Source organism: Halyomorpha halys, unplaced genomic scaffold, assembly GCF_000696795.3.
Source record: "Halyomorpha halys isolate HHAL.00 unplaced genomic scaffold, Hhal_1.1 Scaffold132.1, whole genome shotgun sequence".
Taxonomy (NCBI): domain Eukaryota; kingdom Metazoa; phylum Arthropoda; class Insecta; order Hemiptera; family Pentatomidae; genus Halyomorpha; species Halyomorpha halys.
In genome coordinates, this window is record NW_027109437.1 from 183,663 (window position 1) to 200,056 (window position 16,394).

Genomic DNA, 16,394 nt, shown 5'->3' on the forward strand with positions numbered 1-16,394 from the left:
CTTCTCTAATCATTAATCTACGGTCAACTATCTACACCTCATTATAAACAAAAAGTGTTTTATTTCATTTTGTATTTGATGTAACCCAGAACTGCCCCTGGTTAATATAATTCAGGTAATAGGAATGGATCCATAAAATGTTAATTAACACTGAACAGATGGGTTCAAGAGAAAAAGCTCAAATAAACAAAAGAATTATTTATTTGTGCCGACGTTTCGACCTGATTTTCAGGTCTTCTTATAGGCAAATAGCCAAAAGGCTACACTCAAAAAGTGATAATTTTATTTTATATATATTATATATATAGAGTGTATTATATATATAGTGTAGCCTTATATATTATATGTATAGTGTAGCCTTATATATTATATGTATAGTGTGGCCAAAATATCTGCCTATAATTCCCTGATGAAGACCTGAAAATGAGGTCGTAACGTCGACACAAATAAATAATTTTTTGATTTATTTGTGTTTTTCTGCTGACCACACCCTCAGACCATTTATCCTCTTATATATTTACGATCAACTATCTTCACCTTATAATATATAATATAAACTTTAGGGGTATTCATTATAACATAAGTTATAAATAACATAACTACTATAACTTGATAATACTTTCTTATAGATAACATAACTACTATAATTTAATTATACTTTCTGATAACTACTATAACATAGTGATATTTTCTTAATTATTTTAATGTAAATCGTTTCTTAATCATATATTATTTCTAATATTTTCTTTTAATTCGACTAGGTGATGGTAATAAGTAATAGAAAAAAGTTGGTGATTTAAAATTAAAAGATGTTTTGGAAGTTATGAGTCAATATATATTTTGGATCTTAACGAATACACCGAGAGAACTAATTGTCTTTATTTCATGTAAGTAATTACTTACTTAATTAGTGACAAAAGTAATTATTTGCTAATTAAGTAAGTGATTACTTGATTAGTAATTAATTACTTAGTTAAGTTACTATTAAACTATACTTACGTTAATAAATTAAATAACTATAGTTACTGAAATTAGCACTTACTATACTTCTTTTCCATCAGCTAGAATGTTTAATTTTCATTCAATAGAAATTAAACATTCTTATTTAAATTGTTTTTTAGAAAATTAACTCTTAGTCATGAAAAATTGGGAATTGCATAAAATTACAAAGGAAATCTTATAGTGAAGTTTCTATTATTTGCTGGTTTAACAATTGTATTCATATACACTTTTCATAAATAAAAAAAACTACAAAGTTTCAAAACTTTAAACTCTCTACAATTGATAATTTATCTATGAGAAGAAGATGGTTAGAGTGCGCTCAGTAATGATACACAAATAAGTAAAATTTATTTATTTGTGCCGACGAATCGACCTGAATTTTTTTTTCCTTCCACATTTATTGTATCTAATCGGTATTTCATATTTAGTTATAAATGTCGTCAACTATTTCCGCTTGGTTTGACATATTTTTAGTACATTATGACTAGTATACCTGCACTATTAACGACCAGTCACATCCCCACTCATTCTTGACAATGTACAAGAAAACTATGTATAATTACTGGTCGAAATTGATGAGTCTGCTAAGTATAAGTAGGGGGAATAAAAACTGGCGGCTGTTTCAAAACGTTAAAAATAATTAAATTTTCATTCAGAGCTCTATTTCTTTAAACTACCAACAACTACAGAAAATCTAAGTGAACATCATTTAAAGTAGAGTAAATTTTCTAAAATATGAGCCCTAATAGAGCTATTTATATTCAAGAGTTCTTGAGATAAAGCTTTTTCTAAAAAGCAACATTTCATAAAAAATGTACTTGAAAGATCAGTAGTTAGTGAATTTATTTTGAGAAATCTATATCTCTAAAACCATTAGACATACAAATGTCTATTAGAACTCAAATTAAAGTTATATATGTATGTATAGTTGACCGTAAAAATTGATATATAGGGAGATGGTCAGGGTTGCGGTCAATAGTGAAACAAAAATAGTTTACAACTATTTATTTTCCAACGTTTCGCCCCACTTTGCAGGGCTTCATCAGGGCTAAAAAGATACAAAATGAAACTATGTTAAGATAAAATGATAGAAATAAAAATAAAAAGATACAATGAAAAGAATAAAAAACAAGTAACAAAGGCAAGAGCAATAGTTTCATATAAAAATACGTAAAATATAAAGCTAAAAAAGTACATGAAATGTATATAAAACAACAAGCAAAAAACAATACATATACAGAGATAAAATAAACGTCATGAAAGAATAATAAAAAAAAAAAAATAATAATAATGAAAAAATAAATAATAATAATGAAAAAAAAAAAATGACAATAAATGAGTATTATTTTTATTATTTTTATTTTTATTTCTATCATTTTATCTTAACATAGTTTCATTTTGTATCTTTTTAGCCCTGATGAAGCCCTGCAAAGTGGGGCGAAACGTTGGAACATAAATAGTTGTAAACTATTTTTGTTTCACTATTGACCGCAACCCTGACCATCTCCCTATATAACAAATTAAAGTTAGTTTAATGAGCTATAAATAAAGTAGTTTATGAAGTTTATCTTTGTAGGAATGGTAGTTTTCATTAAATCTACTAAATTAAATTGATTTATAATTGTTTGGACAAATTGTCATTTGCCAAATTTATATTCATAAGTGAATATCATAAAAACTACTATCACTACAAAGTTAAGTATCATAAACAACTTTATAGTTAGTTAAATTTCCTTTATTTATAGTGGCAGAGATATGTGCGCCTTATGGGTCTTGAGATATATTTATTCAAAAATCAAACATTTTATAAGAACAACTAGAAATTAACATTTTGTAAATTTATTTGTCGAATATCATAAAAACTACTACTTCTACAAACATAAACTATTTTACAGTAAATTTAACTAGCTTTAATTTGAGTGCTGGCAGACATCTATACCTTTTATGGTTTCTGAAATAAAGGTTTTTGTAAATCAAACTTATTGTCTGTACAACTATAAATCAATTTATTTTAGCAGATATCATGAAAATTACTATTCCTACGAAGATAAAGGTCATAAAGTACTAACTACATAACTAACTACTAATCTTTCAGTACATTTTAAAGAAAAGTTGTTTTTTAAAAAGCTATATCTCAAGAACTATCAAATGTAAATAGCTCTATTAGGATTCATATTTTAGAAAATTTACTCTACTTTAAATGATGTTCTCTTAGGTTTTCTAATGTTGTTGATAGTTTTTAACATGTAGAGTTCTGAATGAAAAATTAATTATTTTTAATGTTTTGAAACAGCCACCATTTTGTATTCCCCCCTACCTATACTTGGCAGACTCATCAATTTTGAATGGTAATTATAAATACTGGAAAATTATTGATTGACCGTGTGTATAGATGAATGGAATGTAGTCCGGGTGCGGTCAAAAAAACTCATATAGTAACTGGGTATACTATTTTTATTGAGCCAACGTTTCGCCCCACGTTGCAGGGCTTCGTCAGGGCTAAAAAAGATACAAACACTTGACATAGTTACAACACAGAGAAATAAATTTATTCATTCATGCTGCCAAAATACATCGGGTTGCCACATTACACAGCATACTGATCAATCTGTGATCGGACATATATAAATTACATATTTTTATATAATATAATATAATAGAAAGATAACATTTTTTTTCCCACAGTATTCTTTTACAATTAATACCAGTCTACAAACTAAATACAAGCTTTTCAATTTATTCCTTTTTTTCTTTCCCTTCTATTTTACAACCCTTATTTCATTTTATCAACAAATTCTCCTATATAACAAATATTAGAATATTAAAAATAATATTTATTTAAAATTAAAAATGACAGTTAGATAAGAGATAAAATAAGTATAATGATAAAATATTTTATCTCTTATCTATCTGTTACTATTACCCTTTTCATTTACTGTTTACAACCTTTAATTTTTCTTATTATATTTTACTTTTCATTGTATACCCATGTTATTTTCCACTTATGTTTTTTCTTTTTTTGTAACTATGTTAAATGTTTCAACATTACTTACAATAAATAGTTCTATTTTACTATTTTGACACCTTTATTGACAGCCACTAAGACTATCTTCCTACAATATACTTAATTTATTGTTATATATGCTTCCAAGTTTGTTATTATTTTTTTTTTAATTAAGATTATTATCTTGTTTTTGTTTTTTAGCCTTAATGAAGGCCAGAAATTCAGGTCGAAACGTCAACAGTATTAAATAGGTTTTACTTATTTGTGTATCATTACTGCTGCTCTCCAGACTGTCTTCTCCTCATATCAGTTCTAGAGTCAACTATAAATACCTCTTGATGATTTATAAATAGATCTTCAGATTAACTGCCTTTTTCCTCCATATTTATTGCAATTCAATACATGATTATTGATTGTCTTTTTTAATCTTACTTGCCAATCCTAGATTTTACATTTCATCTTTTAATGATTAAGATTTTTATTTAAATAAGATTAAATTTGTGTTAAGGTAGAGTAATTATTCTTTTTTCATATTTTATCTTAAATGAATTGATTTTTGGAAGACAACACAAATTTCATTTAACTATTCCTAGTAGGGATGCGACATCGACTACAGAAGTATCGATGTTTACAAAACATGGCCAAAAAATACATCGATGCTTTTGAACAACTATTTCAATAACATAAGATCTGTTCCAACAACGACTTCTGATTTTCTATACTTATTGTGGATGTTATCTTGTTCTGTTCTTAGCCCTGAAGAAGGCTAGAAACTCTAGCCGAAACGTTGGCACAATTAAATAGGTTACACAAACTTATTTGTGTTCCATTTTGACCGCACCCCCAACCATCTTCTCCTCGTACGTCATCCACGGTCAACTATCTCTCATAATTATGACTTCTGATTATTCTGAACTGCAAGTAGCATGCGCAGTATAGAGTTTGGATAGGGAAAAACACTTACTACGCATGCTCCGTTTAGTTCCGGACAGTCAGAAGTGGTTGTTGGAACTAGGGATGCGGCACAGGTAACAAAAAACATCGATGTTTGAAGATATCAATGTTCAATATTAAAATGTCGATGCTTTTGAACATCTATTTCAGTAACATAAGGTCTGTTCCAACAACGACTTCTGACTATCCAGAACTGCAAGGAGCATGCGCAGTATAGGGTTTGAGAGGAGAAAAACACTACGCATGCTCTGTACAGTTCCGGACAGTCAGAAGTGGCTTCTTGGAACAGACCTTAAATTTATCTTTATCCCATTATTAGCATGAACGTAGAAAGTACTTCCTCATCCCAACACATTATTGATAGAAATATGTTTTTACATTTTTTTTTATTAGGTTACTTTTGCATTTTAAAAAAAGAAAAATTGAGACAAACGTAAAACATCGGCTTAAAAAAAATCGGTGTTTCAAGAAAAACATGTCGATATCGCATCCCTAATTCTTAGATGCATTTTTAGTTTCTGTGTTCACTCGTGCGTTGACTCAAGGACAAGATTTTTTTTCACCGTAGAGTTGAATAATAAAGATTTGTCCAAATTTTATAAGCCGATTTAATATAGTATTTTCCTATTTATTTTAACCATTTACCAGTACAATTATGAATTTTATAATTACTTTCGGTAGTAAGGAAGCAATAACTAATTAATATTTTTTAAATGGACATCATAGTTATCTATGTTTAGTAACTAATTATTTCTTGTAGTTTGTCAAATAAAGTATAATTTTAAAGAAAAAAGAGAGTTTTTTTAACAGATAGATTTAATTGGATAAGGCATCAAATTGTAATAAACATAAAATTATTTCTATTATAGATGTCATCAGATGGCCCTCAGTCAGTTATTTATTCAATGGGCTTAGCCAGTGAACCAAGAGATGGGAATTATTCATGGGATTATATAGACTGGTCTGCCTGTATGGCACAGTGTGGGGACAGTTATCAGGTATGTAATGCTTGATATAATGTATGTATAATTAACATATAAAGATACACTAAATCATTAAGACAATACAATTTCTTATTGAGAATTTGATTTGGTTTATACTGTTTTGACCAGGCATGCCCGGAACTCCTATTTATGGCGGAATTTTAAATTTAGATTATGTGATTGTAGTATTGCTGAGATAAGACTGAATGGAGGACACCATTTTGTATTTAGGTGGGTTGTGGATGAAATGCACGCTCATTTTATTTAGGATTTTGAGTCCTTAGGGTAACCTGTTCTTTGCTGCAGTCGAAGATGGGTTGGCGCTCCCAATACCACATACGAAGCTCAGGACTTAAGTGGACCATGCTTGCTCTTCAGAGGCCAGAGTTCTCTGCAATGTCTGCAAGTTCAAACTGTGAGGGATTAGCTCCATCAGGTCTGCATGCCCCTGTTCTTTCTAGGTTGCGTCAAAACTTGTTTCTTTTGTCCAGCACAAACCCTCAGTCTCTGCTTAACAGCTTCATTTGGTTGGAGGATTTGCTTCTTGTACCCCAATCTTTATTACCTTAATGAAAACTATGTATAATTACAAGTCCAAATTGATGAGTCTGCCAAGAATAGATATGGGAAAATAAAAAATGGCGGATGTTTCAAAACGTTAAAACAATTTTTTTTCAATTGGAGATCTATATCCTTAAAATTATCAACAAAACACCTAAGAGAACATTATTTAAAACAGAGTAAATTTGCTGAAATCCCTAATAGAGCTATTTACGTTGAATGGTTCTCGAGATATAGCTTTTTAAAAAGCAACATCTGATAAAAATGTACTGAAAGATAAGTAGTTTATGAATTTTTTCTAAGAAATCTATATCTCAGGAACTGAGTGACGTATAGATGTCTATTAGTACTCAAATTAAAGCTAGTTTAATGGAATATAAAGTAGTTTATGACCTTTATCTTCGTAAGAGTAGTAGTTTTCATGATATTTGCTAAAATAAATTGATTTATTGTTGTACCGAAAATAGGTTTGATTTATGAAATTTTTTTTTTCAGAAACCATAGGACGTACAGATATCTGCCAGCACTCAAATTAATGCTAGTTAAATTTACTATAAAATAGTTTATAACGTTTATCTTCGCAGGAGTAGTAGTTTTTATAATATTTGACTAGATAAATAATAAACATAATGTTAATTTCTTGTTGTTCGGATAAAACGTTTGATTTTTGAAAAATATATCTTTATAAAAACAAGACGTTCATACGTCTGCAACCACTCAAAATAAAAGAAATTTAACTTACTATAAAGTAGTTTATGACACATATTCGTGGAGGTACTAGTTTTTATGATATTCGCATATGAATATAAATATGGCACATGAAAATTTGTCCGAACAATTATAAATCAATTTGATTTAGCAAATATCATGAAAACTACCATTCCTGCAAAAATAAACTTTATAATCTACTTTATAGTCCATTAAACTAGCTTTAATTTGAATACTGATCGACATCTGTACGTCAAATGGTTTTAGAGATATAGATTTTTTAAAATAAATTCACTAATTACTGATGTTTCGAGTACATTTTTTATGAAATGTTGCTTTTTAAAAAGCTATATCTCGAGAACTATTGAACGTATATAGCAATATTAGGGTTCATATTTTAAGAAAATTTACTCTGCTTTAAATAATGTTCTCTTAGGTTTTCTAGTATTGTTGGTAGATTTAAAGATATAGAGCTCCGAATGAAAACTTAATTTTTTTAACATATACAAGAAGATGGTCAGAAGTCTTCTGTTCAACTGTTCACACCTGTTCAACCTTTACCTTTGAACAGCCCTGATGAAGCACTGCAAAGTGGGGCGAAACGTCGGAAAATAAATAGTTGTAAACTATGTTTGTTTCTCCTTTGACTGCAACCCTGACGATCTTCTTATATATCAATTTTTACGGTCAACTATATATAAATATATATAATTTTTTTAACGTTTTGAAACAGCCGCAATTTTTTATTCACCCTATCTATACTTGGCAGACTCATCAATTTTGACTAGTAGTTATACATAGTTTTCATTAAAGTAATCCAAAATTGGGGTGAAATAACTGCCTTTTTTCTCCACTTGGCCTCTTGTACTAAATCCTTTGTACATTTTCTTGGTATGTAACTCTAGTTACATGGGATGTTCTTACGGTCTCCTCCTTGTGAACAGCTTCTAATTCCCCATGATCCAAGTCCTCGTTCATGTCCATGACCTAACCACTTGAGCTGTTGTCTTTCCAGTGTGTTTTGAGTTGAGAAACTTCCAATTGCGGCTTGTACTCTTATTTCTATAGCAACTCCTCCTGGGTTTCCTGCATAAGAATATCATATTTAGTCCTGTTAAGCGACTGCTATACCTGTCCTATATGGTCCAGCTTCTTCTTCCAATGCTTAGTATTGGCAAGTAGACGTACTTTTATACATGCATCTTGGTCTTCTCATCTATTTTGTGGTGACTAATGGTCAGATTACTATTTAAGCGTGGGTGTAAGAAGTTAAGCTACAATCCACCAGAGCGCAGCACCTCGAGCCTCACCGAAGCTCTCTAATTTATACATTATTTTCTTTTATAAAAATGTATTATTATTTTTATATATTATTAATTTTTGTACATACTACTTAGCAATGCCAATAAAAAATAAATAAACGATGCCAAAATAACGTACGAAACTACCTCAAGCAAATAAGATAATACCGCTTCTCGGCCACAGCCCTATGCACTAGAATTTAATCAATTAGGGGTTCTTTAAAACCCTTAAATTCTGACAACAAAAAAATAATCAATTAGGGGTTATTTAAAACCCTCATTAATAGGCCTAGTGCATACGGCTGTGGCCGAGACTCCGAAATACTCCTTAGAATGTAGATGTTCTACAGAAAAAGGAGAAAGTTCATTGTTTATAAACACGCCATTAAAATTTTGAAAAAAAAAAACCCTAATTGATCACAGGTCACTGATGAACAACCTCTACTTGAGATAGTTTCGGTAAATAGCCGATCCTGTTTTCTAATGAGTTGTTATTATTTGTTCACCCTTGACATGATCTCTCTCTACCTGTTATCTCTTCGTAGGCTTCGGCGGCTAGCTACTCTCCGGGCTAATATACCTCCTTCGTTTCTATCGGAATAGTACCCGGCAGGACGAAGGCATCTTCCTGCAGGATCAGGTGGCTAGCTACCAGCCAGGCTTGCATTCTTCTCTTGTGTCTACAGGAATAGTACACGGTAGGACGAGGTTATCATCCTCCGAGATATAACGGGTGTCACCCATTAGTCTCATCCTATCTAATCATCTTCCTTGTCCCTTGAGGACTACTGGGCTAGTAGAATCAGGAAGAAACGAACCCACCTTGACACTATCATTATTCAAGGAATTGACTTGATTCACCTGGTATTCTATTGGAAATTTAAGTATCTATCTTGTTCGAGCTAATTATGGTCTCTAAGTATAATCATGGTTGTATTCTTTGACAATTGCATACCGTGTTTAGCGTTGCAGATCAGTTGGACATCTTCCTCTCACCACTTTACTGTGGAGGTGTTCGTGTTCATTCCTTTCCTGAGCAACTCCCATTCTAGCAGGATTAATAGGAGATTGGAGAATGTCATCCGCGTATAAAAGGCGCTGTATGAGGACAGTTCTCAGATTTCATTTTTCAATTGTGGATTTTGTGAATTTCATTCATAAAAGTAATAAACAAGAGGGTGCTTAAACTATCTCCCTGTCTAATTTCTTTCACAATTGGAAAATGTCCCAAGTCCATACCGTTAATCCTTACCAAAAACAACACTTTAAATTGGTTTAATTATTACGTTTTTTTAAAAAAAATAATTGATCGTTTCAGGAATCTGTTCCTAAATGTGTTGAATTGCTAAGTGGCCAAGTCGAGGACAAATATTGTCCTCTAATTCAAAAACCACCTGTTAAAAGAAGAGCATGCAATGCTGGTATCTGTTTGCCGAGGTAATGACGATTTTATATATAGTTTTAGTATGTTTTATTTTACGTGTCGAGGTTTCAATATTGTTCATTTGTTTTATTTAACCAAAAACCAATTTTATTCAGTCAAATATGGAATGGAAAACATAGCCTGTAGACACACTGCCATGTTGAGCAGATTCAAATATTTTCAACTTTAGTTATTTTCCTATCATGATTGTATTTACAGTAAATTTAAGTAAAAATAGAAGTGGAAAATAAGTAATAAGGAAAAAACCTACATAATGAAAATCATGAGCAAAAACTCGAAACCGTCGGGCTACAATCGATTTTTACATCTGACATCGAAGCATGAGAACGAACAAAGGGAATGAGGATTCTTGTTCGTTGGTATGGCTAGAGAGAAGACGTCTCGAGGTAGATATTTGCGAGAAAGAACATCAAGAGCCAGCAGTCATCCAAGAAGAGTATATCATTGAAAAAAGAAAGACACTTTTTATTTGGATCGCCGGTGGATTGAACGTGTCTTGAAATCCAGAATAGAACCAATCCTTTTTTTACTGTCAGATGTAGATTTTGAGAGAGAAGACATGGAAAACCATCAGTCATCAAAGAAGAATAAATAATTGGATAGTTTTCTTCACTTAGGATTTACTTATAATTGTAAAAGTAGCAATTAACTTAGTTAAGTACCTTTTGTCCTGATTGTCTGCAAAACTTGCCCTGAGATAAAAGTCAATAATGTTATATATATATTTTTTTTAAATTATTTATTTAATGTAATGTACAACTGTACAAAATAATACAATAGGTAAATATGTAGTATGTTTTATATACACTTGAAAATCTTGGGAAGGAACCACCCCTTGGTGGTACTTCGAACATTAATTTAAATTAGAAGGTCCCGTGGCCACCTTCTTTTCAGACGCCTCGGAGGATTATTAGGGATTTTTAAGGATGAAAGATTAAGAATTAATGGGTTAGGATGGTTAAGGAGTTTGGAATGAAAAGGCCTGTTTTGGGTCAAATCTGCAACGAATGGGATGTTAAGGTCTTTGTAAATGAGTTTATTTGTGACGTAATGAGGAGCATCAAGGATTTTACGTAGGATTTTGGATTGTAACGATTGGATGCGAGAAGAATTTTATGGTTTGGTGGTGCCCCAGAGCACAATTCCCATATGTCCAAATTGGTCTGATTATTGTAGTGTATACTAATTTTTTGTAGTGAATGGGAAGTTTAGAGCGTTTGTCAAGTAAGTGTTGTAGCTATCGGAATCTACGAGCAGTTTCTTGTCGTTTCAGTCTTGTGTGTGGATTACAAGTCTCTTGTCAAGATGGAGTCCGAAGTATCGAATCTGTTCAACAGGCATTAGTTATATAATTTAAAATAAAATTCTCATATTCATTTAAACTTTGTTATCTTCAGAGCTAGATTTTAGAGCTGCGAATAAATAAAAACTATTAAATTTCCTTTTATTTATTTTAATAAATCTAGTGTATTCTTGAACAGTTGCAGTAAATAAAAAAATTAAATTTCATTTTAAGTTAGTAAAAATCTATTTTGAAAAAATGTCAGAAAATCGAAATTTTTAGGTAACGCATGTACGGAATGCTCCTATCAAAAGTTGGGTCTGGAAATTTATTTTCTTTATGAGCCTATATCTCGAATACCTAATAAGTGATTTAAAAAATAAAAGATGGTTTTGAACCATATTACTTATCTACCCATACCGCGCTGGAATGCACTTGATACTGAAACAGTGTATAAACATAGTATGCATTTCAGGACCCTTCTCCCCCCCCCCCCATTAAAATACTCCCATGACAATATAAGATAGAAAATTTAGCCACCCCTGATATAGACGATTCTTCTTCTTTTACTGGCACAACATACTGCACCATGAAGCTGCCCTTGGCCTGCCCAACGGCCGCCAACCATCTTTCTCTATCTTCTGTAAGGATAACTGGGATCCTCAATTGTCGGAGATACCACTCCACAGCATCACTCCATCGGCCCTTCGGCCTACCACGTTGCCGCACACCATCCGGAACGTAACTCTACAGTTTATGAGCCACGCTTTCCTCGCTCATCCTCATTACTTGGCCAAGCCATTTAAGCCTCTGTATCCTTATGTGAGAGGAGAACCCAAACATTTTCCCTTCTTCTTAATTACCATTCTCACATACAAGCCCTACGATTCTCCTCAAAATTACTCATTCAAACCTGTCTAGCAGGTTAATGATTTTGTAGCAGGAGAAGCGAGAAGGGGCTAGAGGTTCAACCACAACTCACTAGAGCGCAGCACCTCGAGCCTCACCGAAGTTCTCAAATTTACAAATTACTTTATTTTGTAAAAACATATTGTTATTCTTATATATTATTAATTTTTGTACATTTATTCCTAATCGTATTCTCTTAAGAGTTTTCTTTATCCTTGCCTATGTTAATGGCCTACCTCCTTCATTTCAAAAGAAGACTCCTTCTCCTCTCTAACAATCTTAGTCTTTCCGCTTCATCTTGGCAACTAAGATTGTAACCTTTCCTTAACGCTATACTAGTCCGTCCGCTTCATCTCGGCAACTCGAACTGTTACTCTACATCCGACTCTCTTCCCTCTTACCTAGACCTTCTTATCTACCTGCGTCAGTGTCCAGGGCTCATCCCCTGGCACGGCCGTTCCTTTCTTCCTATCTTACTGAATACGCCTTTGTAGAGGGCCTTCGGTAGAGTGGTTATCAGGCTGGAGAGCCGTCTAAGACTAGGCAACTTCGACACTTTTATTGCTCAGGGTCCATGTTTCTCCACCGTATGTGACGATTGGCCTTATCAACGTTTTGTACAGGGTGAACTTGGTGGTAGCCTAACAATGGAGAAGTAGGTTCTATTTCCAGCAGCAATTCTACTTTTAACTTCTTCATCCTGGTCCTCATTGGTAATATAGTCATGGTAAGAAAAGCTTCTTATCACTTGGAAACTATAGGGGCCCATTACAAGGCGACTCTGCCTCTGGTTCAGTGGCTTCTTTCCCAACATCATAATCTTGGTTTGCTCGCTATTAATCTTTCTTGCTTCGACATCCATCGCTTCAAAGGCAATGATATCGATGATTAGCAACATTTATATATAGAACCTATTTCATGAGCTAAATCTGTAAGAAAGAAAAAATTCCTATTTCTATTTAGATACTTAATATTTCCTACAAACTGCATTAACCAAATATATTTCAGATGGTTGGTTGGAGAGTGGCAAGAATGTGGCCCATGTCCGAGCAAAGAAGCCAGGCGCTTTCGAATAGTCCGCTGCGTCAAACCAACAGCAGGATCTGAAGAAGGGGTGATGATCGTGAGTGATAAAATATGCCCAGGATCTCGTCCGATCGGATCGGAACCCTGCAGGTGCATCAAGCGGCAAGTCCTGTACTGGCCGTCCCCGTACAAATTTGATTTGTCATCAAATGATTTCAAGATTATTCCGAATTCGAAAAGAGGAAACAAAACATCCAAAGTAGCAGAGAAAAAAGTTACACTCATGCAACTAGAGAATGAAAGTGAAGAATCGATGCTCAAACAGTTCAGGGAAAATCAACAAAAACACCATTCGATATTCTACATGCCTCGCCTACTAGGTTCCAGGTTTAACTTTTCCATTCCGTTTAAAAAACGAGAAGCAATCATGAACGAAATGCTTTATCAAGAATCAGTTAATGATAATAATTTCATAGACCTTTTTACGAAACCAAGTGCCTTAGATTTGATCAAATATGGGAACAGAATAATGGGTAATAATTATGAACAGACTACTTATCCTGTAAACATTTTCAATTTCGATGGTCTAAGCGATAATTTTAATTTCATAAGTAGCAAAAGGTTTATGCCCGCGTCCACGAATGAGCCTCCACCATTGAATTTCTCAGAGCAGAATATTTTAAAACTCCTTTCAGACAACCTTCCTCTCGATAGGTTAAAACAACAACACTACTCGAATCGCCACAATAAGAATAACCTAAAGAACTTGATTTACTCCCCTGAAATAATTCTAAACGATACCGATTTCAGTCAACCAAAACCGCAGAAGAAATCGGACATTATACGCCTTTTGATGAATGAGTATAATAATGTTTTAGCAACAAATATGTTCCTTCAACCCAACACTAAAATCCCTCCTACAACACACGATGTCATTCTCCAAATGCAGGGAATATCTAGTAAACCGAGAGATTCTATCTTTGAAAAAGGAATTCAACTTAACAAGGAACCATTTGTTTTAACTAGCACAAGTGGACTCGATGCGGCAATATCACGATTACAGAAATCGAAAGCCGTAAATGAAATCAGAAATACTTCCGGTTTGAAGAACTTAAATTTTAATAATTTGGGTAAAAATAATCAAGGAGCCACAGAAAACCGGATGCCATCAACAGATCCTGAATGGAGCGATTTGCTCAACGCATTTAGGAAATATTTATTAAAAAATCACCTAGAGTTTCATGTGAAGAATGTAAGTAAAAAGTTTAATGATAAAGTCCTCGGGATCGATGAGAACTTCTTTCTGACACAAGACGTTTCAACTGAACCCACAGTCAGCAATGGCACTCACGATGACTTTGATCCATTCAAATCTCTGTCAAGGAAAGTAGCTGATAAATTGAATAATTTAAGTTATAGAGACAAGCTGAGAGCTTATCAATTCTTTTCTATTCTTGCTAACGATCTTCATAATACACTGTCTGCGTTTCCTCAGCGCGAGGAATGGTTTCTTAATGATGATTTATCTCCTGAAGAAATAGAATTGATGCTAACGGGGGGTGATAAACATGATACTGAAACAAATATAGAAAAAGTATATGATTTCTTCAACAGTATGAAAGATGATCGACTAAGATACAATCGCAGTTCAAACAGTGTTTTAAATTATGATTTACCGAAGTTTGACAAACCAATATTTTCTTCAAAAGATTTGGTAAAAATTAAAAAAACATTCCATTCGGGAGACAATGCAATGCTAGTCGAAAATGTACCTCAAAACGATATTTCTGAGTTTTATCAATTAAAAATAAAAAACAAACAAAAACCACCTTCAAAGGCAAAAACGTCAACAACAGAAACTGCAAATGTACCCGAATCCACCACTAGCAATATTTTTAATCATTATTTAGACGAATTTATAAAGAATTACATCTCAGATCTCGAAAAGGGTGATAAAGAAAGAAACAAAAAAGAAACAGTCAAAAAATTAAATCCACATCGTAAATTTCGTTTAGGAAGGTGGATAAAGGAGTGCGATAAAAAGGTGACTTCAGGCAGAAGGATAACAGGTGTCTATGACCTTCCACCAGAGAGGGTATGTCCAACAACGACCGTTTCTCATCGTAGAAGATACTTCTTACAAAGATGTAGAAAAAATATTAAAAAGAAAAATATTTCTCATGATAAAGAGGGGAAAATGTTAGGTAATGCTTCATTCGAAATAGAGACACTTTTTCTTCCTGGAAAAATAAAAGCTTCCAAACTTATGGGAAAAAAGAAAAGGCATAAACCCTGCGAGGAGAGCACGCGTATTTGCGAAGAATTGAAGCTCAGGTTCAAAGACCGTCTGGCCAATGTGACGAAACTGGATCCGTACCAATGCCAGAGGCTGAGGGAAGAAATAGCCCATGTCAAGCACGACTTAATGAACGGCCATCATCTGGAAAAAGATTTGGATGAAGTTATCAACAGCAATGCCACCTGCATATTCCGATACAATGAAAGCAGAGAAACTACCACACCTTTTCATATAAAGTGATTTAAAAAGATATTTCTGTTTATTTTTAATATATATGTCGTAGAAATAGGTTACTTACTTATTAAGGGTGTTAACTAGAGTTGAGCAAAAATTATTCGATTGACAAGAGACGAATACTTTTTTATTCGATTGACCAGAGACGAATACATTTTTATTCAAATAAAAATACGACTAAACAATCCGAATACATTTTTATTCGAATATTTAAAATAATATTTCAATCGAATAAAAAATTAGTCGAATACATATTATTCGAATAAAAATTTGATTTTTTTTTTTTTTTAAACTAACTTATTTTTTAACCACCATCAATTTCTAATGTATGAGGGTCCTATTTCACATATTCAGACGAATACAAAATGAAAATGCTATCGATTTTAAGATCCCATATCGATTTATTTTAATTTTTTTTATTTCTAACACATAGGGGCCAATTTTTAGGTTTTCGGATATGCAGATTATGAAAATGCTATCGATTTTAACATGGCGTATCGATTTATTTTAACTTTCTTGATTTATAACATGTTACGGTCCCTTTATACGTTCTGACGAATGCAGAATATCAAAAAGATATCGATTTTAAGATCGTGTATCGATTTATTTTTACTTTTCTGATTTCTAACATGTTAGGGTCCCTTTATACGTTTTGAGGAATGCAGAATATGAAAATGATATCGATTT

General features: G+C 32.6%; 1 protein-coding gene across 1 annotated transcript in view; it reads left to right on the top strand.

The window, feature by feature from the left end:
* The window catches only part of LOC106678273 (A disintegrin and metalloproteinase with thrombospondin motifs 6), a gene marked incomplete in the record, with an annotated part of 58,456 nt that extends 42,733 nt beyond the window's left edge, over positions 1-15,723 (top strand). Inside the window, 3 exon segments of the mRNA XM_067047606.1 lie at positions 5,830-5,958; positions 9,832-9,950; positions 13,157-15,723. Of these exon segments, the coding sequence (XP_066903707.1) occupies positions 5,830-5,958; positions 9,832-9,950; positions 13,157-15,713 (2,805 nt within the window).
* Positions 15,724-16,394: the final 671 nt, after the last annotated feature.